We start from the raw sequence: 20,542 nt of genomic DNA, 5'->3' as shown, positions 1-20,542 counted from the left end.
CTGGCTAGGCAGGGCATAACAGGAGATGAAGATAAGGGTACCTTACCCATCAGTACATGTGCACAGACAATTTAATACCCTGAAGCAAGGAGGAGGAATACTTGCACTGGGGCCAAACAGGGTATTTTTACATCTCCAACTAGCCATGTGAAGGACCTGTGGACACGAGTGAGTAATATGGTCCGCTGCTATGTATGATTTACTGATTTATGTATTTGCCCTACTTGGGAATTATTTGATACATCACAGATACACCTTTGGTCTTTGATAAATTAAGTTTAAAGGGGTATTCCCATCTCAGACACTGATGGCATATTGCTAGGTGCACACCTAACCCCAGAACAAGCCCCCAAAGTAAAGGGGAACGCACTGCACAAGAGCAGCCATCCTCCTTTTCACCGCTATGGGAGTTTCGAAAATAGCAGAGTGCTTGCTCAGCTACTTCGGTCAGTCCCATAGAGTGCTGTGCACTCTCCAATCACCTGTATGAATGTCCGAAAATAGCTAAGAGCATTCGCTTGGCTATTTTCAGAACTCCCTTAGGAATTCCCAGAGGTGTGACCCGCACCTAACTGACTTTGATGGTATATCCTAGTAATATGCCAAAGTCTGAAATGGGCCAACCTCTTTAAGAATACTAGAAGTAAAGCTTATGTTTTAGTGTGTTTTTGTTGTTGTTGCTGTGGTAGGTGTATGATACTTGGGCTACAGAAGTGGTCTTCAGGTTTCACTAACTATTAGAACTTTTAAGTACATTTACCTTGGGAAAGAGGGATGCCATTTCTGTTACTGCAGAGTGGATTTTCTCGGAGCAGGGTACAAAACTGAAAAAATAAATAAAAAAGATATATGAGGACAGAACAGAAGAATTGTAAAACTGATATTGTGAAGAATCAAGCAATGGCATAATGCAGAATTTAAAGGAGAAATCCATCCAAAAGTGGTCATCTGACAAACACAGAGACTCCAAACGTCCCACTGGTGGATTCTGTGCTCTCAGCCCAACCTCAGCTTTATAAAGAATGGGCTTTTCCCACCAATGAGTATTTGGTTAGAATTTGTGTCAGCAGTGATGATGGGAGATGTGGTAGAAATGTCGAGTGTAGGTGGCAGCTGGGCAGGATTGGGTGATGGTCTACTACTGTAGCTGGGAAATAGTAAAAGATAAGTGAATGGAAATGTGATGAGAGTCTAATTGTATGTGACTCCTGTGGACAGCAGAAGTAACGACCGAAGAACCGCACAGAGTCAAGAGACAGGATATGGATCCGAACTTTAATAAAGAACCCTTAACCCCTTAGGGACCGGGCTCATTTTCACTTTAAGGACCAGGCCATTTTTTGCAAATCTGACCAGTGTCACTTTAAGTGGTGATAACTTTAAAACGCTTTGACTTATCCAGGCCATTCTGAGATAGTTTTTTCGTCACATATTGTACTTCATGACACTGGCAAAATGAAGTAAAAAATAATAATTTTTATTTATAAAAGAATTGTACATTTCCAAGTTTCAATTTCTCTACTTCTATAATACATAGTAATACCTATAAAAATAGTTATTACTTTACATTCCCCATATGTCTACTTCATGTTTGGATCATTTTGGGAATGACATTTTATTTTATGGGGGATGTTACAAGGCTTAGAAGTTTAGAAGCAAATCTTGAAATTTTTCAGAAATTTTCAAAAACCCACTTTTCAAGGACCAGTTCAGGTCTGAAGTCACTTTGTGAGGCTTACATAATAGAAACCACCCAAAAATTACCCCATTCTAGAAACTACACCCCTCAAGGTATTCAAAACTGATTTTACAAACTTTGTTAACCCTTTAGGTGTTCCACAAGAATTCATGGAAAATAGAGGCGCAGAAGGAGAGGAATGCCGTACGGTTTTTGGAAGGCAGATTTTGCTGGACAGTTTTTTGACACCATGTCCCATTTGAAGCCCCCCTGATGCACCCCTAGAGTAGAAACTCCAAAAAAATTACCCCATTTTAGAAACTATGGGATAGGGTGGCAGTTTTGTTGGTACTATTTTAGGGTACATATGATTTTTGGTTGCTCTATATTAGACTTTTTGTGAGGCAAGGTAACAGGCAAGAAATAGCTGTTTTGGCACCGTTTTTATTTTTTGTTATTTACAACATTCATTTGACAGGTAAGATCATGTGGTATTTTTATAGATCAGGTTGTCACGGATGCAGCGATACCTGATATGTATACTTTTTTTTTTTTATTAATGTAGTTTTACACAATGATTTCATTTTTGGAACAAAAAAAAAAATCATGTTTTAGTGTTTCCAGAGTCTGAGAGCCATAGTTTTTTCAGTTTTTGGGCGATTATCTTGGGTAGGGTATGATTTTTGCGGCTTAATTGGCACTATTTTGGGGTGCGTATGACTTTTTGATCTCTTGCTTTTACACTTTTTGTGATGTAAGGTGACAAAAAATGGTTTATTTAGCACAGTTTTTATGGTGTTCATCTGAGGGGTTAGGTCATGTGATATTTTTATAGAGTCGGTCGATAAGGACGAGACGATACCTAATATGTATACTTTTTTTTTATTTTTACACAATAACAGCTTTTTTTTTTTTTTAAATGGTTGAATTAGCACAGTTTTTATTTTTTATGGTGTTCATCTGAGGGGTTAGGTCATGTGATATGTTTATAGAGACGGTTGATACGGACACTGCGATACCTAATATGTCTACTTCCTTAGGCATCGCGCTGCCTTCCATGCCATCGGGTCCCCCCCTACACCGCACCGTTGAAAAGCCGCAAACCGCAGATCACAGGACCCCCCCCGCGCATTAAGCCAAGGTGCCTGCTCAACGATTTGAGCAGGCACCTTGTTCCGATCACCGGGCGGCGGTGATCGGAAATACACATGACGTACCGGTACGTCATGTGTCCTAAAGAGGTTAAAGGGGTTGGCCACCATAAGTATAAAAACAAATAAAGTGCCCCAGACAAAAACTAAAGATAAGAGGAATTTTTATAATGACAGATCTAATGTGTAATATATATATATATATATATATATATATATATAATTTTTCTACTGCATTTAGCATAGCATGCTCCCATTAATAAGAGGCAGTGTGGGCGGAGCAGCTGCAAAGTGAAAGTAAAAATCCCAGCATGCATCTTCAGAGGAGTGATCACATGACATCCCTGGCCAACTGTGATACCATAGTAACAGCAGCACCTTAGGTGTCATTTCATCAGTGCTTTAGCATACCTCCCAACTTTAGAATTGAAGGAAGAGGGGCAATATGTGCCTTAAGCTACTTTCACACTCGTGTTTTTTACGGATCATTTTCAGAATGCATTAGGGCAAAACTGATCCATTTTGGACATACCTCCCCCGTACCAGGACCGCCATTTAAATCCGGGACTGTCCTGCCGGATACTGGAAGGCGGTATGGCTTTAGGCCTCATGCACATGACCATAGTCTGCCTGCGCCTGTATCGTGGCCCGCAATAAACAGGCTGTGTGCGCACCGTATCAAGTGATGGGTCTGAAATCCAAACATACGGTGTGGTGCGGAATGGAAGCACAGATCGGAAACCTATGGAGTGTACCCATGGGTTTTCTGTCCATGCCTCCGCACCGAGAAAAAGTACTGTCAGATGCAGATTGCAGACCCCATTAAAGTGAATAGGTTCACATCTGCAGACAGTGTACACACCGTCGGTGCCCATGCATTGCGTATTGCAATGTATATACACACACACACACATAATATATATATATATATATCCTTGACAAAGGCCCCATCGAGTGGGCTGAAACGTTACCTTTTATCACATTTGGAGTGCTGCCTATTCTTTGGATATACTATATTGGAGGAAAGGTTGCCCACCTTTTCAGTTGCACCCTAACTACCCTTTTTTTTTACTGTGCTGCTGTTGCTTTATATATACACACGCACGCATACATATAGATACATACACACATATATACACATACGGTAAGTGCCCATGCATTGCGGACCTCAATGTATATTCACATAAATATATAACAAGTGTGTAGTGTGTGTATATATATATATATATATATATATATATATATATATATATATCCCAAAAAATGAGGCAGCACTACAATTGATATAGTGAAAAAAGTCGACCCTTTATTGACCCATCTGCAACGTTTTAACCGCTCAATGCAGTCTTTATCAAGCATGTATGTGCATATTATATTATATACACATATACATATACATCATAGTTCCTGGCTAGATGTCATGCTTTCCCTGTTGGTTGCAGGGGACGTGGCCTAGCGGGTCGGCAGCGTGGTGGTAGTGCAGAGGGAGGATGGGGATTGACTACTGCAGTAGGGACTCTGAAGGTTTTTATTTCAGCCAGCTTCTTACAGGAGTCAGCTGTTTGTAGAGAGGGAACAAGCAGCTGATTCCTGTCAGAGCTGGAGCGGGAAGCAGGGAGCCCACCACTGACAGGAGCAGACTGCACATGCGCATGGACGACCTTGCTCTCAAGCTCCTCTATATCGCGTGCAGCCATGGACGAACTAAGCTGCAAGGTAGAGCAGGACTAAGGGAGTGTGGCTTATAATGAAAAGAAAAGCAGGCAGACGTGTTTAATGAAGTATATTAGGAACTTCACTTTTTCCCTGCCTGCCACACAGTAGTGGAAAGTATTTTAAGAGTGGCCAACCCCTTTAACAGAAACATTACTATGGACATTCTCTACGTTGCAGACCTGCACCAGAGTCGGGGGAGGGGAATTGGGTGGCTGTGGGGGGACCTGGGAAGGGGGTGGGGTTGGGATAGGGGTCTGATTGCTTGTATTCTTTTTTTTCTTAAAAAAATAAATAAATTATGTTGAATAAAAGTTATCTGATTCAAAATAAGAATTACAAAAAAAAAGTACAAAAGCTCTACATGTTGAACTAGATATTTGAGAAGATATATTTTTTTCACAAAATTTTCATTTTTAAAGGGAGTCTGTCACCACATTTGAGCATGTTAGACCGTTAAAATAGGGTTATGTGATCCAGCCAGAACATAAAAACGGTACCTTTGTGGTAGAAAACGGACTTTTCAATTTGCAGAAAACGAACTTATAAGATTATCTTCTGAGCCCTCTCAAGTGCCCAGGGCGGTCTCTCAATCCTCGGAGCCCCAGGCAGGCACCTCCTAAACGGCTGATAACTCCGCCCTCCGTGCGCCTCTGCCCGCCCGTTTACTCCCCTCCCCTGTCCCTTTCCACTGCGGCTGTGCGGTACAAATCGTAGCGGGCGCATGCGCAATGCGATGCCCGCTCCTGGCAGGGCATCGCAATACCTATTGCGCATGCGCCCGCTACGATTTGTACCGCACAGCCGCAGTGGAAAGGGACAGGGGAGGGGAGTAAACGGGCGGGCAGAGGCGCACGGAGGGCGGAGTTATCAGCCGTTTAGGAGGTGCCTGCCTGGGGCTCCGAGGATTGAGAGACCGCCCTGGGCACTTGAGAGGGCTCAGAAGATAATCTTATAAGTTCGTTTTCTGCAAATTGAAAAGTCAGTTTTCTACCACAAAGGTACCGTTTTTATGTTCTGGCTGGATCACATAACCCTATTTTAACGGTCTAACATGCTCAAATGTGGTGACAGACTCCCTTTAAATACACTTTCCAGGTATTTTCTGACACTGATGGGCAGGTACAGATAATCCCCACTCTCACCTATCGTGCTTGAACTCTTGTGCAGCTCTCAGCAGCTCCTGGATGTTCTTGGTCACTTGTTCCGTCCTGAGGATCACATCCTCTGTGCTGGGTAGGGTCGCGTCCAACTCCACCTCTACATCTTCTGCATCAGCGTGGAAATCTTCATCCCGGGATAATTCTAGGTACCTTCTTCCTTCCACCCTACATAAAAATATCCACCACACTTTGAGCCAATGCAAAATAACACACCAGCCACTTTTCTGTTAATTGAGCATTTCCGCAGAAACATGGGAGAAGCTATTTTGTATGAGAAAAAGGGTTAATTACTCTTACCGGTAATTGGATTTTCCAATAGCCTCCCCAACGGCACTGATAGGAGGGTGCTCCCCGCCTCCAGGACAGGAAACAACACGGAAGCTCAAACTTTAAAAGGGGCCTCCTCCCCTTACCTAATCAGTGAATAACAAAGTACACAGTAGTGATGCAAAAATTAAATTATAATAATGCAACTGGAATACAAGAATGAACATGAAATCATAAATCCAAGGAAACCATAATTAAGGATGGGAAACCTCCAGTGCCGTTGGGGAGGCTATTGGAAAATCCAATTACCGGTAAAAGCAATTAACCCTTTTGCCCGGCGCCTCCCACACTGACAGGAGGAATAACAGAGGAGTTTTACTAGGGTGGGATTACGGCAGAAAGAATTCTGCGCCCAAAGGATAATTGGATTTGGCCACACAGCTGCTTTACAAATTTGTTCATTCGAGATGTCCGCATTTTCTGCCCAAGAGGTCGACATAGCCCCTGTTGAACGGGCCCTGAGTCTTCTGAGTATAACACAGAGAAATTGCCTGCTTTATCCACCTTACTGGCTGCCTGACCTTTGTTAGGCCCCTAAAACTGAAGGAGGTGATCCGATTTTCTATCTTCTCTCCAGATTTTTAAGTAGGCAAGCACACAACGTCTCACATCCACGTTATGAAAGTGCCTCTCCAGGTCTGTAGAAGGTGATGAAAAAAATGATGGTAAATTGATTTTCTGATTACAGTGAAATCTGGATACTACTTTCGGTAGGAAGGATGGACAATGTTTTAAGATTATCCATTCGTCTAGAATCCTAAAATAAGGAGGACAGCAAGAGAAGGCCTGTATTTCCCCCAACCTTCTTGCCGTTGTTATGGTCAGAAGGGAGTCTTTAGGGTCAGGAGTTTGAGGTAAATATCTTCAATAGGTTCAAACAGAGTCCATCAGTGCCGTAAGGACTAGGTTCAAGTCCCAGGGTGGGGTGGTAGAGTGTAATCTGGGGGAATATCTGGTTGCTCCCTTGATGAAATCGCCTAATTAGAGAATGATCAGTTAGGTTTGTCTCTAGAAAAACTGCTAAAGCGGAGATCTGAACTTCATGGGATGGCTTAAACCCTTTGTTCAAACCTGCCTGCAGGAAGTCCAGAATAACAAGGTTGTTGGCTAAGGAACTTTGCTGGATCCTGTTACTAGAAAACAAAAGGAAAGCCTTCCATGTTCCGAGATAGATCTTGGAGGTTATAACCTTTCAACTCATTAGCAGGGTGGAGATTACAGGGTCAGAGAGACCTTTCTGCTTCAGATTTTGGCGTTCAATCTCCATGCCGTCAACTTCAACTGAGAATCCCCCAGATGGTGTACTGGCCCCCGTTGGAGAAGGCCCGGAAACACTGGGAGAGTCCAGGATATTACCTGCAATAGTCTGAGTAAGAGGGGAAACCAAGCCCTTTTGGGCCAACAGGGAGCAATCATGATGACCTGTGCGTCCTCTTCTGCCACCTTCATCAGGGTTCTCGAAATCAGGCTGAATGGGGGGAATGCATATAACAGACCCTTTGGCCACAGGGCAAGATAGGGCTATTTCTGGACCGTCTAGGGGAGACAGGGAACAAAACCTATTTACTTTTCTGTCCCTCCTATCTGCGAATAAATCCAGAATCGGAACAGCCCACATCTTGATAATCTGAAGAAATATATTGGGATGTAGAGTCCATTCTCCCTTTTTTAGAGTTTGACGGCTGAGGAAATCAGTCACCTTATTGCGGCTTCCTTTCAAATGCACAGCTGTTAGAGAGGATAGGCATTTCTCCGCAAAACAAAAGATATCTCTTCATGTTGCTGCCAACGATCTGCTTCGGGTACCTCCTTGCCTGTTTAAATAAGCGACTGTCGTCATATTGTCTGACAGGATCTTGATATGATTGAGAGAGATCCTTGAATGAAGGGCTAAAAGAACTTCGTAGACTGCTCTGAGGTCCCTTAGGTTTAGAGATGCCTGTAGCATGGAATCGTCCCAGACTCTTTGAACCATAAGGTCCCCCGCATGGCCTCCCCAGCCTCGTCTGCTGGCATCTGTTGACACCACTAGAAGATTTTCTTGACGCTAGAAAAAGACACCTCTCTGCAGATTTCTTTTTATCCTCCACCAAGCCAGGGAACGTTTTACGAACAGTGGAATTGAAACTTTTTTGTCCAGAGAGTTTCTGTTGCCATCCCAAGATGCTAGAAGAAAGGCTTGCAGAATTCTGGTGTGGCTTTGTGCCCATCTGACAGCATGGATTAAGGATGTTAGAATTCCCAGGATTGTCATGACGTTTCTGATAGTAGAGGATGTTAGGCTGCACAACTGCTTTACCTTTAACTGAAGGGGCGACTGCTTCTTTTCTGGGAGTAAGGACATCAGTAAGCAAAAGTCGAGAAGAACCCCTAAAAAGACTTTGCTTAGCCAGAACGAGGTTGGATTTTTTGACATTTATGATCCATCCCAGATCCGTGAAGGTCTTTTGAACAAGGTCTAGATGTACCAGAAGCTGATTTTCGGATTCTGCTGTCAATAGGAAGTCGTCCAAGTACGGCACAATAAGAATGCCCTGTGGATGAAGATAACTGGTTATTTCTGCCACTACTTTCGTGAAAATTCTGGGACAGGCCATAGGGGAGCGCTTGAAATTGAAGATGACATAGGCGACATCTCATAAATACTGCCACCCTGAGAAATCTTTGAAAATGGGTATATGGTAATAGGAGTCCTACAAATCTATTGTTGCCATGTAACAATGTTGAGGAAGGAAATGTATTGTTGATTTTATGGTCGCCATCTTGAACTTTTTGTAAGATAGGCACTTGTTCAGACTCCTTAGGTTTATAATAAGCCTGAAAGATCCCCCTGGGAAATAAAATCCTCACTGTTGCTCACTTTCTGGAACTGGTAGCAGGACCTCTTTTTGAATCAAGATGGTTATCTCTGCCTCTAGGTAAGACTGCTCATTTTTCTTTGCCAATGGTTTGTTGACAATATAGTGGTTTGGTGGGTAAATGCTGAATTCTAGCATGAAACCTCTTTGAATGGCATCTAGTATCGCAGGGGAGGTTCCTATATCTCTCCATTGTGGAACAAAGTTTATTAATCTTGCTCCCACCTGGCCTTTGTCATCATTGAGTGGCTTTTGATATTCTCGCTTCTTTTGTTCTGGTTTTGGCTTCCTTTGACTACGAAAGGAGCGTCTCTGATGAAAATATTTTTAGTCAGTGGGAAAACCTTCTTATTGGAAGCTTGCTCTAAAACGTCATCCAACACTGACCCAAATAGCCTATCCCCCTCACATCAGATGGAACATAACTGCTTTTTCGAACCAGCATCTCCCGACCAAGAGCGGAGCCATACAGCCCTGCAGGCGGCATTAGATATAGCAGCTGATCTTGCTGACAACCTAAGTCTGCAGAGGTGTCGGCCAGAAAATGTAAGGGCCATTTTAAGCATGGGCAATGAGGCCAAAATCTCTTCCCTTGGGGTTCCTGCTGCAAGATGATCCTCTAGCCGATTAAGCCATACTGATAGGGATCTGGCGGTACAGGTCGATGCAATGCTTGGTCTGAACATAGCTGTATTTACTTCCCAAGCTTTTTTCAGTAGGTTCTCACACTTCTTATCCATTGGATCACGAAGTAATCCCTTGTTCTCAAACAGGAAGGAGGATTCTTTGGATATCCGTGCCACTGGAGCATCAATCTTTGGACTTTTATCCCAAAGATTTGAGTCAGAGTCCGAAAATGGATACTTTCTTTTGAAAGTGTTTGTAATCAGGGTTCTATTTTTCGGGATTCCGGGAGAAACAATGGTCTCCCCTCCCGTCGTCAGATGAATCAGCGTATATGTCAGAAGCAATCTCCCCTTCATCCAAATCCAACTTGAATAACTGGGAATTCTGGGATTTTTGAGACGTAGAGGCTTGCGGTGAAGAGGGAGGTAGCCTAGACTCCACTGCAGCATTAACCTCTTCACAAATCATACTCCGCAAGGAGTCTAGAAAGGAAGGAGATTCTTGAGCCACCACTTTTTCAGCACATTTGGGGCAAAGTGATTTTTTGGGCTTTAGCTATAAATGACTTTTTGCAGATTTTCAGAGTGTGCATTTTTTGCAACTAGAATCAGACCTAGGTGCCTTGGAGGTAGAGGTGTCTCTACCCTACAAAATTTTAAAAAGAAATTAAATATGGTTCAGAAAACTTCCAAGGAATAGACACCAACACCAGGCACCCAAGGTGGATAATAGGCATAACCCATACACCAAAATCTGCCAAAGTCAGGAGAGGAGGCTTACTGGGCTGATGGTGCTTGCGGCCACATCCAAAAGGCTTGTGGGCGGTATCCATGTCAGTAGGAGCCGACATTGCAAGGAAGGGAACAGCACGTGTCGCTGCTCCCTGAATCTGGTTTCCATTTAAATTGACGTTCGTACGTACGTGACGCCGTAGCCCCATGACGCCCGCAAGGCCTGCAATCCAGAACGAGACTCCCCAACCTCCGGAAGTCTCCGCCCACTGGAATGTCACAAGAATGCCCTGCGCTCCTCCAATGGAGCATGCAGGATAGAGCCTGGGGGCTGCCTTCAACAGGACTTATGCCAGAGGTACAGGGAAGGGAGGCCACGAGTCCTCGGAGCCCCTGTCCACTGCAACAGCCCTCCCAAAGCGGGGGGAAGAGATCAGGCCGTGCGGTTGAAATTTTCAGCGAACCTGCTCGGGAACACAGGAGAAGCTTCCACGCTATTCGGGACAAGAAACACTGATTAGGTAAGGAGAGGAGGCCCCTTTTAAAGTTTGAGCTTCCGTGTGGTTTCCTGTCCTGGAGGCAGGGAGCACCCTCTTCTGAGTGCTGTTAGGGGAGGCGCCGGTGAAAATTAACCAAATGTATCATACAAATATGAGATTAAAGGGGTTTCCCAGATGTTAATACTGATGACCTATCCTCTGGACAGGTCATCAGTATCTGATCGGTGGTGGTCCCGGGTGTAGAGAGGCGTTTGAGAAGGCAGCGGCGCTCGCAGTAGCGCTGCGGCAGTCTCACAGCTTTTCTTAGGTCAGTGACGACACGTTCATCGGTCACATGGTCTAGGCGCAGCTCAACCCCATAGCAGTAAATGGGGATGAGCTGTTATACCAAGCACAGCCACTATATTATGTACGGCGCTGTGCTTGGTAAGCTGTGAGCTCACAGGAGCATCGCTGGCTTCTAACCCCCACTGATCAGATACTGATGACCTATCCTGAAGATAGGTCATCAGTATTAAAATCTCGGAAAACCCTTTTAATGTAATCAGATTGGTATATTTAACCCAATAGCATAGTTCACAAGCGTGTTTATGCAGTTTGCTGGCAATAGCAATTTTTGGCAGATGCTAAATGTCATTTTCCAAACCTGCAGTGGGGCAGGTCCATAGCAGGCAAACCAAGTGTTATTCTGTGAACTTACCCAACGCTTGTTTCTGTACTCTGTGTATTGTCATAGTCACTGTCCGCACCACTGCCGTGACGGTCTGCCTTAACAGACTGGAGAGAAAAGAGAGCATTCAGTCTCACTACCATGTAACCTCAACATCTATAAACTCCTATATACATCACAAGACTTATTATCTAAAAAGCAATAATGATTTAGGCTAAATGATCATCTGGCCAACATCTCTCTCTCTCTCTGCCAAATGTCTCCCAGGAGGAAAAATGATCAGGCATGTTGAAATCCAACAGGCCTATCTAATGTGTATGTCCCGCTTTTCACATGATGCATAAAATCTACTACAGAATTAATATTGAGAGCAACATATTGTGGATAAAAAATGTAAGGTTTGATTAAAATGTTAAGAGGGCATATATATTGGTAGCATTAATTTCAAAAGCTGCCTTGCTCTGCAAAAACCTTACAAAAGGGTATGCAATAAGGCCTCATGCACACGACCGTATGCATTATGTGGTGCACAAAATACGAATGAGGTCTGTGTAACTCCTGTGTTGCATCCATTTTTTTTATCGTGGACCTATTGAGCAGCTGGATCGTACTAGATAAAAATTAACGAGGGGTTCACATGCCAAGACTAGCCAGGCAGTGTAAAGACAACTATCACATAGACGAACAGCAGACCATGGACAGGTCACATCCTAGGTAAGAATTCAGCTATTTGCATAGCACTGGTTATTATGGATCAATATTAAAGAAGTTTTCCCATAAACGAGTCAAGGCATATTGCTAGGATAGGCCAGCACTTGCTGGTTGGTGGGGGGCCACAATCCTTAGAATAAAGAGGTGCAACGTGATGCAGCTCCTTCACGGTGTTGGGCCTCATCCACATTTCCGGTTTTCTCCGACATGTTCTCTCCCCATTTTCTGCAGACAGCACACGTACCCATTGATTTAAATGTCTGTTCACATTTCAGTATTTTTTTTTACTCACCGCTGGTCAGTAAAAAAACAAACAAACAAGGAGACATGCACTCTTGATCCGTGGTGCGGACCAAGCACGTCCATTGAAGTCTATGGGTCTGTGAAAATCACGACACAACACGGATGGCATCCACGTTACGGCTGTTTTTTCACTGAAGACTAATTGGACATTCTTTGGAAATAGATTTTTAGCAGAGCAATGTCAGTGAATTCCGGATGGCACACAAGGGGTAAAAACGGACACATGGACCAACCACGGATCCTTCACGGATGAAACACGTATGCTTTTTTTCCACAGACATGACACTGACACGGAAATGTGGACGAAGCCTTCCTCTGCAGAGCGACACTCCCGGCCAACTGGAACGCAGTGCCATTTTCTTGGTGGCCGGGAGCGGCCCTGTGCAGAAGAAAAGCAGAGATATCATCACATTCTATGACGGGAATACTCCTTTAATGAGGCAGATATTACTGAGCCATTTCTGTTTATTAACATTCATCAAGGGTTACCCCAAAATTAGTAATTAAATGTCAATACAAAGGAGGGGGTACTTCACCATGTTCCGGGTATTGTCCGGGGGTCCAGAGAACAGAGGGGAGGACAAAGGGGGGAAGGGCACAGAAGAGGCACTGATGCCTTTCCGAATCTAGAATAGGAAGGGGAGCGTCAGGCAGCATGCACACACACAAGAAATGAGCACAGTCTAGAACTACATGCCACAATTACATCGGATCCTCTGGCACTAACATACAACATAAAACCATCACCAATATACAGGAGACGACTCTAAGGACATACACAGGGTGGCAGAAGAAAACAAACCCATGCATGTGTTTTACGTGGACTCTTCATCTTCTGTGATATTAGATATCACATAATAACTTACTCTGATGGTTAATTTTCACGGTTAGAATATTTGAGATTTTCAGCCCTCATATAGGGACAATAAAAATACCAACAATTTAAACTTGGGCTTTGGCCCTCATAAAATGTAATTCGTCCATGGTGGTGCTTGAAAGCTAGTGAACCCTTTAGAATTTTCTATATTTCTGCATAAATTTGACCTAAAACTACATGAGATTTCCGTATAAGTCCTAAAAGTAGATTAAAAAAAATCACCAAATCAAACAAATGCGTTAAAAACTTTATACTTGGTCATTTATTTATTGAGGAAAATGATCCAATATCACACCTCTGTCCAGTTGGGACACGATGCGCTCTCTCAATAGCGTACAAGGAGGAAAGGCCTTTATCTTTAAATTTAGCCGCCAACCATTTTTCTATATATTCTGTGGCATTCGGTCCTTCCGCCTTTTCGGGCACACCAATTAGTCGCAAGTTGTTGTGTCGCGACCTATTTCAGGTCGTCCGTTTTAGCGTATAATGCCGCTATATCATGTGCAGCAACTTTGGCGGCCTTGTGCAGCGGTTTAGCACCATCCTCCAATGCAGATACCCTGCGCTCCACCTCAGAAGTACGCTCTGCCACTTTATGAAGATCATGCCTTATGATAGAAATGTCCTCCTTGAGTGAAATTGCAGCTTGCTATGGCTGCCATTATATCTTTTAAAGTAGGCTCTGCATCTGATGCAACTTGCACTGGGGTCACAGGGGTATCGCATCTAGGCTGACTGAGCGCAGCCTGCTGACTAAGAATCACATCCGAGTCCTGCATAGGCATCTCTTCGTCAGAGGAGCTGTCATTACGCCCTGAACCATTCTGGTCTCCTACTGCGTCTCCCCATTGCTCTGGCTGGCTTCTCTGGGGCTGATGGCCATATTTCCCCAGTCGCGCTGCGATGTCCTGGTGCTGCAGCATACGCGCGACATTCTCCTCCTCCCCGCCCACGCCATCTTGGGATCGCAGCTCCCACTCCGGTTTCGGCGTGTTTTTAACTTTCTTAGGCATCGCAAGCAGTCGCACTTGCCGGGCCTCTGTAACAGCACCTCAGGTATGTCTGCGGGGATGTTTTTTTAAAAGCCGAATACACTTGCGGTCAGGCTGAACTGGACGGATGTTTGCAGGAGCCAATATCACACCTCTGTGAGTGGCAAAAGTACATAAACCTTTAGGATTAGCAGATCATTTGAAGGTGAAATTACAGTTGGGCGTTTTCAATCAATAGGAAGAAAATCAGGTGTGAGTGGGTGAACTGTTTTATTTAGAGAACAGGGAGTTATTAAAGTCTGATCTTCACAACACATGTAGAAGAAGTGTATCATGGCACGAAGAAAGGAGAACCTCAGAAGAAGAGTTGTTGATGCTCACCAGGATTGAAAAGGTTATACAACCATCTCTAAAGAGTTTGGACCCCACCAATCCACAGTCAGACAGATTGTGTACAAATGGAGGAAATTCAAGACCATGATTATCCTCCCTAGGAGTGGTCGACCACAAAGATCACCCTAAGAGTAGTGCTGAGCGAACTTGTGTTTTTAAGTTCGGCGTACAAGGTTCGGGTTATCTAAGAATTCCGTTATGGATTCCGCTACCACGGAGCATAACTTATGCCGAACTTAAAACACAAGTTCGCTCATCCCTACCCAAGAGCAAGGTGTGTAATGGTCCACGAGGTCACAAAGGAACCCTCCTCTCATTAACTAATGTTAAAGAAAATCTGTCACCAGTTTTATGCTAAAAAATTTAATGAAAATTTATGTCGTTTTAGCTGAAATTTATGCAGAAATAGAAAATTCTGAAGTGCTCACAAACTTTCAAGCACCACTTTGTGTACAAAGGAAAGCATTCATCATTCCTTGTATGCTAGAAAACTTGTGTAAAGTCACAAATGTGGCACACACCCAGCTTGCACAATTATTATTATTTTTGCCTTTTTGAGGGTCTTCAGCTCTGCGTGGCACTTTTTAAAAAACTCGACAAAGCAGGGCTAGGAGTGGGCAGTGCAGGGCTGGGCATAGCACATTTATTATAATCAATGCCAGGAAACTGACACAGATTTTACCTGAAATATAAATCAGTTCCCATACGAGTGTAGATTTCCATTTTGGTGTACGGACCTGCACACGTGCGCCACAATTATGAAGAGGCGTGCACCTCATAATAATTGTGGCTCTTCTGATGCCAGTGAGGGACAGATTAAGCCGGGCGTATAAAATAGTGGTCCTAATAAATGTCCCCATAGACTTTCATGCACTGGTGGGCAAAATACTGACATTAGCCACCAGTTACATCGCTCCAAGAGCTGGCCTCACAAATGGCCTAGCAATTAAAACTTTAGTAGACATAATTAAAGAAACAACCCCAAAACATAGGAGACCCTAAACACGTTACGTATTTCTCTTGGTTTCTTGTATCAATGTGTCGTTTTAGTTGTTTTTTTGTGCTATGTTTTTATATGCATAGATCCTACATTATTTTAGATTTTTTTAAGTAAAGCATGTAATTTTTATTATCTATCCATCCATCATCTACACCAGTAAAAATTGTAAGAGGACCAAGTAAAAAAACTATATATAGGAATTTTATGGCATATCCATAATGCAGGATTTGCTCAGCTGTTTAAAACTGTTTTCCGAGATATTTTGGATAGGTTATCAGTATCCGACCCCCGCCGATCAGCTGTTTGAGAAGGCACAGACGCTTGCAGTAGCACCACGGCCTTCTCTCTGCTCACCAAGCACAGCTCCGTACATTGTATAGAGCCATGATCAGCAGCCTTCGGCACTCCAGCTGCTGTGAAACTACAACTCCCAGCATGCAAACATGCTCGGCTGCTCTTCTAACTCCCACGGAAGTGAATGAAGTATTCTGGGAGTAGTAGTTTCTGAAAAGCTGGAGTGCCGGAGGTTGCTGATCCCTAGTATAGAGGCTTTTCTTGGTATCGCAGCTCAGCCCCATTCACATCAACGGGGCTGAGCTGTGCCTAGGCCTGTGATGGCTAATCTCCGGCACCCCAGCTGTGGTAAAACTACAACTCCCAAGATGCACACTTGCTTGGCTCTTCTTAGAACTCAATAGAAATGAATGGAGCATGCTGGGAGTAGTAGTTTCACCACAGCTGGAGTGCCAGAGGTTAGCCATCACTGGCCTAGGCCATGTGACCAATGAACATGAGACTAAGAGACTGCACTGCGCAAGTGCTTTTTCTTAAGTAGCTGATCTGCCGGGGTCCTGGGTGTCAGACCCCTATCAATCAGATAAAAATATCACGGAAAACCGCTATAATGTCTCTTTGGCATATCTATGAGCTATGACCATAAAAAACAGTCATTGCTGGGTGTCCAGTCAACATTCATTCTGGAAAAGGCAGATTTTCTCAGTATATACGCGGAAAGTGCACCACAAGTGTGGCGTGAATTTAGTCTTAGTTACACATTCATATAAAACCAGAATTTGGAAACCATTATATTCAGCTTTGATATACAGTCCAGATACCTAGAGGTGTAATTAATGACAGAACAACTGTGGGTAACCTACATACAAGTACTTACCCCAGAGTGGAAGGGCTGCAGTCGACTGCTAAGGTCATCTGTGGACTGTGCAAATGGTTTTAGGGCTGATCCTGGTTCATACATTGAAAATGCCTGCCGGTCTCGTCGGTGGGCTGAGGGTAACTGGTGTTCAGTCCTCTCGGGGTTTACTGGTGGTGGTGGTGAAGGGCCAGACTGGTGACGGATCTGGGAGTTCTCAGACTGCAGTTTATGAATCTACGAGAAATTGGATTATTGTGATAGGAATAAAACAAAAAATGTATAAAATTACAGTAGAATTCACAGACGTGTGAGCTGAGAAATAAATTGTATATTTTGGACTACCCCTTTCTGTAGGATAGAAACTGTTGCAGCCAGGATCCATGCTTGACACAGATACGCACTGATTTCAATGGCCTCCTATTACACTTTATTTCCTCTGCTAAACTGATCACTCAGTTGTGTATACTTTCGCAGGCAGGCAGCTCAGGTTGTGTATACTTTCTCAGGGAGTGTGTCCTTTCTGCTGTAGATCTTTCCCTGTAACTAACACCGCTTGTAACAGAAGACATGGCTGGTGAGAGCTGAGCTTGTGCGACAACCTCAGTGAGGTGGATAAGAAACAAGGAAAAGAACAAACCGCAGGTGGCGCTATACATTTATAGAATAGCTCAGTGGCTATCCTAATTTTTTAATTGCAAGCAATATCAAGGATTCAAAAATGAAGAATATTTTTTGTGGGACAACCCCTTTAATCTTAAGACTGAATTGGCACGCTATACAAAAAAAATAAAAAAATTAACCCTCTTAATACTGTATATTAGGCCTGTCATGTTGGCCTCCCTTTTCTGCACAATTCTTGGCTGGTCTAAAGGCCCCAATAAAAATTAGTGCAATGTCGGCCAACAATTAATGTGTACGAGGAGCTCCCGAATCTCCCCAGACGTCATATGAATATTTTTGCCCATTCCTTTTGTTCTCCCAGGAGATAAGCCACTACCAGACGTATCAGACAGCAGCTCCCCCCCCCACCTTCTCCATTGACTACGCAGACACGTTCAACAGATCGGAACATGGTAGCCGGGAGAGATAGCCATTGGCCGAAAAAATCATTTGGCCAACAGCTATTAAATATTTATGGCCACCCTAAGAAGCAGGCAGGATCTCACAGGCCTAGGTGACCTCAGTGTGTATGATTAGGACATCCAAACTACGGCTGCTAGTGGTCCTTACAGACAGTCAATAGTGTCATCATGTACTCGCCTCTCTCTGAAGTCGCCGCAGCTCCTCACTCAGATTGTTATTTACTTTCATCAACTGCTGAACTTTGGCGTCGGATGTCGCAAGAGCTTTTTTCACTTCCAGGTACTCCTGCAAAGTAATGGGACCATCGGACAGGTCGGAGGAGTCCATGCTCTGCACAGAGTGTAGAATCGTAGTACACAGCAATTACTTTTCACTTCACATACATTATGCTAGATGCATGCATCAGTACAATACCAACAGTGTGCAAAACCTCCTTGAATGTAGAGCTTTGGGAATAACATGAGAAATATTCATTCTGTTCCAGTCAGGCTGAAATCTAAATCTACACAGCAGCATCTATAATACGGTGCACGGAACATGTGGCATACTAAGCACCAGGATGACTCTGGGTATATGAACCCCAGTCTCCAACCACTTGAGAAGGGGGAGTACGGTGGCTCAGTGGATAGCACTGGAGCCTTGCAGCGCTGGGGTCCTAGGTCCAAATCCAACCAAGGACAACATCTGCATAGACGCAATACAAAGGAGAAAACACAGCCGGCACTACTAAATGCGGTACAGTGCAGGTAACTTGCTCTCAGCAACCATGCAAAAAAATCGAGTGGTGCTCAGCCAGAACAGGCAACAGTCGTTTCGCGCAGCAATCGCGCTTTGTCAAGCCTTGACAAAGCCTTGACAAAGCACAATTGCTGCGCGAAACGGCTGTTGCCTTTTTTCTTCTGTGAATTGTGACCCACACCCGCTATGTTTTAACCTGAATAAAGCTATGACTTATTGAAGATTCGGTGAGTGCCGCCTTCTCTTTTTTTATTCTACCCTTGACAACATCTGCATAGAGTTTGTATGTTCTCCCTGTGTTTGCGTGGGTTTCCTCCGGGTTCTCCGGTTTCCTCCCACACTCCAAAGACTTACTGATAGGGAATATAGATTGTGAGTCCTATTGGGGACAGAGTGATGATAATGTCTAGAATGCGCTGCGGAATATAGTAGAGCTATATAAGTGCATAAAGTAATAATCATTATTTATCATAGTTACGAATTGAGCTGTAAGACAATACTGTTCCTTTGATCAGGCCTTCAGCATTCTTGTAATGGCTGGGGGCTAGACCAAAAATTCAGCAATAATGTTTTGAGTCTTCCCACATGTCTGGGTAGTTGATAAAACGCGTTGGTTTTGCTGGGACCAATCCAGACAGGATATGTGACTAAGCCAAAATAATGCATGCAGAAAACACACAACACATATCTGGGATACACAGGAGCTGATGTCCCACCACAGATGTATAGTGTCTTCTGGTGTCTGAACATGAACCGCTTTGTGTGATATCTTCTGACCCTCTCACCCTGGCTCGATTGTTCCTGGAATTTCTGAGCAGGTCTTGGTCTGTGTCTTCATCGGAAGCTACGCTGTCATAGTCGTGCTGGTCATCACAGTCATTGGCATTGTTTCTCAGAGTATAGTCAAAGTTGTCTGTAAGTTAAACAGTTCTAATTATTATAACCCACTAAAAACCTTAAGAGTATTACATAGATAACAACGATAAAATAAACAAACCTAACGTGCCAGCATAGGAATGGAAATGCCGTTTAGTTAAATTACTTGCAGTGATAAAATTCGGAAAATATGGCACGTTCAGCACGGAAAATATGGCACGTTCAGCACAGACTCTTTACACGGACCGATGAGCCAGACAATTATCGGGAATGAACCAAATGTTCCCAATGATTGCCTAATTGTCAAAGTAGAGGAGGACTGCATTTACATGACGCTATCACCCCCGCTGTATGGGGAGAAGTGATTGCTACAGCGATTGCTTGTCCCCATAGAAAATCTGCTGCACAGAAACAATAGGGGGCATTTATCAAGACTGGCGTTTTCTTCCGCGTCACTGGAGGATGTGCAAAATGTATGCAGAGGCGCACACCTCTCTTAGATTTGGTGCATCCTCCTGCTGGCCGTGCGACAGTCTCACTACACCCCCCTTTCTTGTCACTTCCAAAAAGTGGTGTGAAGCGGGAAAAGTTTGCGAAAATATGGCGTGTGCAGTAAATCATATAGTAAATGTCCCCCAATGATTTTAGGTGCCAGATGAAAGAAAGACACTATGACCGGATGCACAAGCGTTGGCTCATTCATCAGGTGATTACCGGTATCTTTTACACAGGTCAATTGCTGGAAACGAGCATTTCTATAAACACTCATCCACAATAATTGGCCTGATTATCGGTCCATATCCACAGTATTGTACAATACCAGCAAATTTCTTAAAATCTCATCCAGACACAAAAATCACAATGTGAATCAACCTGCAGTGCGGGTATCAGATCTGCGGCATGTCAGTTTCCCTTTGCAATGTAGAGTCCGTTGACATTTCGCAGCAAAAACCAGCGCAATACCGTATCAGAGTAGATGAGATTTCCAAAATCTCATG

At 43.8% G+C, this 20,542-nt stretch overlaps 1 protein-coding gene across 2 annotated transcripts in view; it reads right to left on the bottom strand.

Moving 5' to 3' along the window:
- GIT1 (GIT ArfGAP 1) overlaps positions 1–20,542 on the bottom strand; it is a 132,901-nt gene that overhangs the window by 3,453 nt on the left and 108,906 nt on the right. For both annotated transcript variants that reach the window (XM_044283647.1, XM_044283648.1), the window contains 7 exons: positions 19,454–19,581; positions 18,108–18,260; positions 16,866–17,081; positions 12,969–13,058; positions 11,449–11,525; positions 5,688–5,870; positions 761–824 (listed from right to left, as the gene is read on the bottom strand). In XM_044283647.1, coding sequence (XP_044139582.1) covers positions 761–824; positions 5,688–5,870; positions 11,449–11,525; positions 12,969–13,058; positions 16,866–17,081; positions 18,108–18,260; positions 19,454–19,581 — 911 coding nt within the window. The remainder of the gene's footprint in view (positions 1–760; positions 825–5,687; positions 5,871–11,448; positions 11,526–12,968; positions 13,059–16,865; positions 17,082–18,107; positions 18,261–19,453; positions 19,582–20,542) is intronic.

Source organism: Bufo gargarizans, chromosome 3, assembly GCF_014858855.1.
Source record: "Bufo gargarizans isolate SCDJY-AF-19 chromosome 3, ASM1485885v1, whole genome shotgun sequence".
NCBI lineage: Eukaryota > Metazoa > Chordata > Amphibia > Anura > Bufonidae > Bufo > Bufo gargarizans.
Note: the sequence above shows the minus strand (reverse complement) of the source record. Positions and strands in the feature narration are given on the sequence as shown.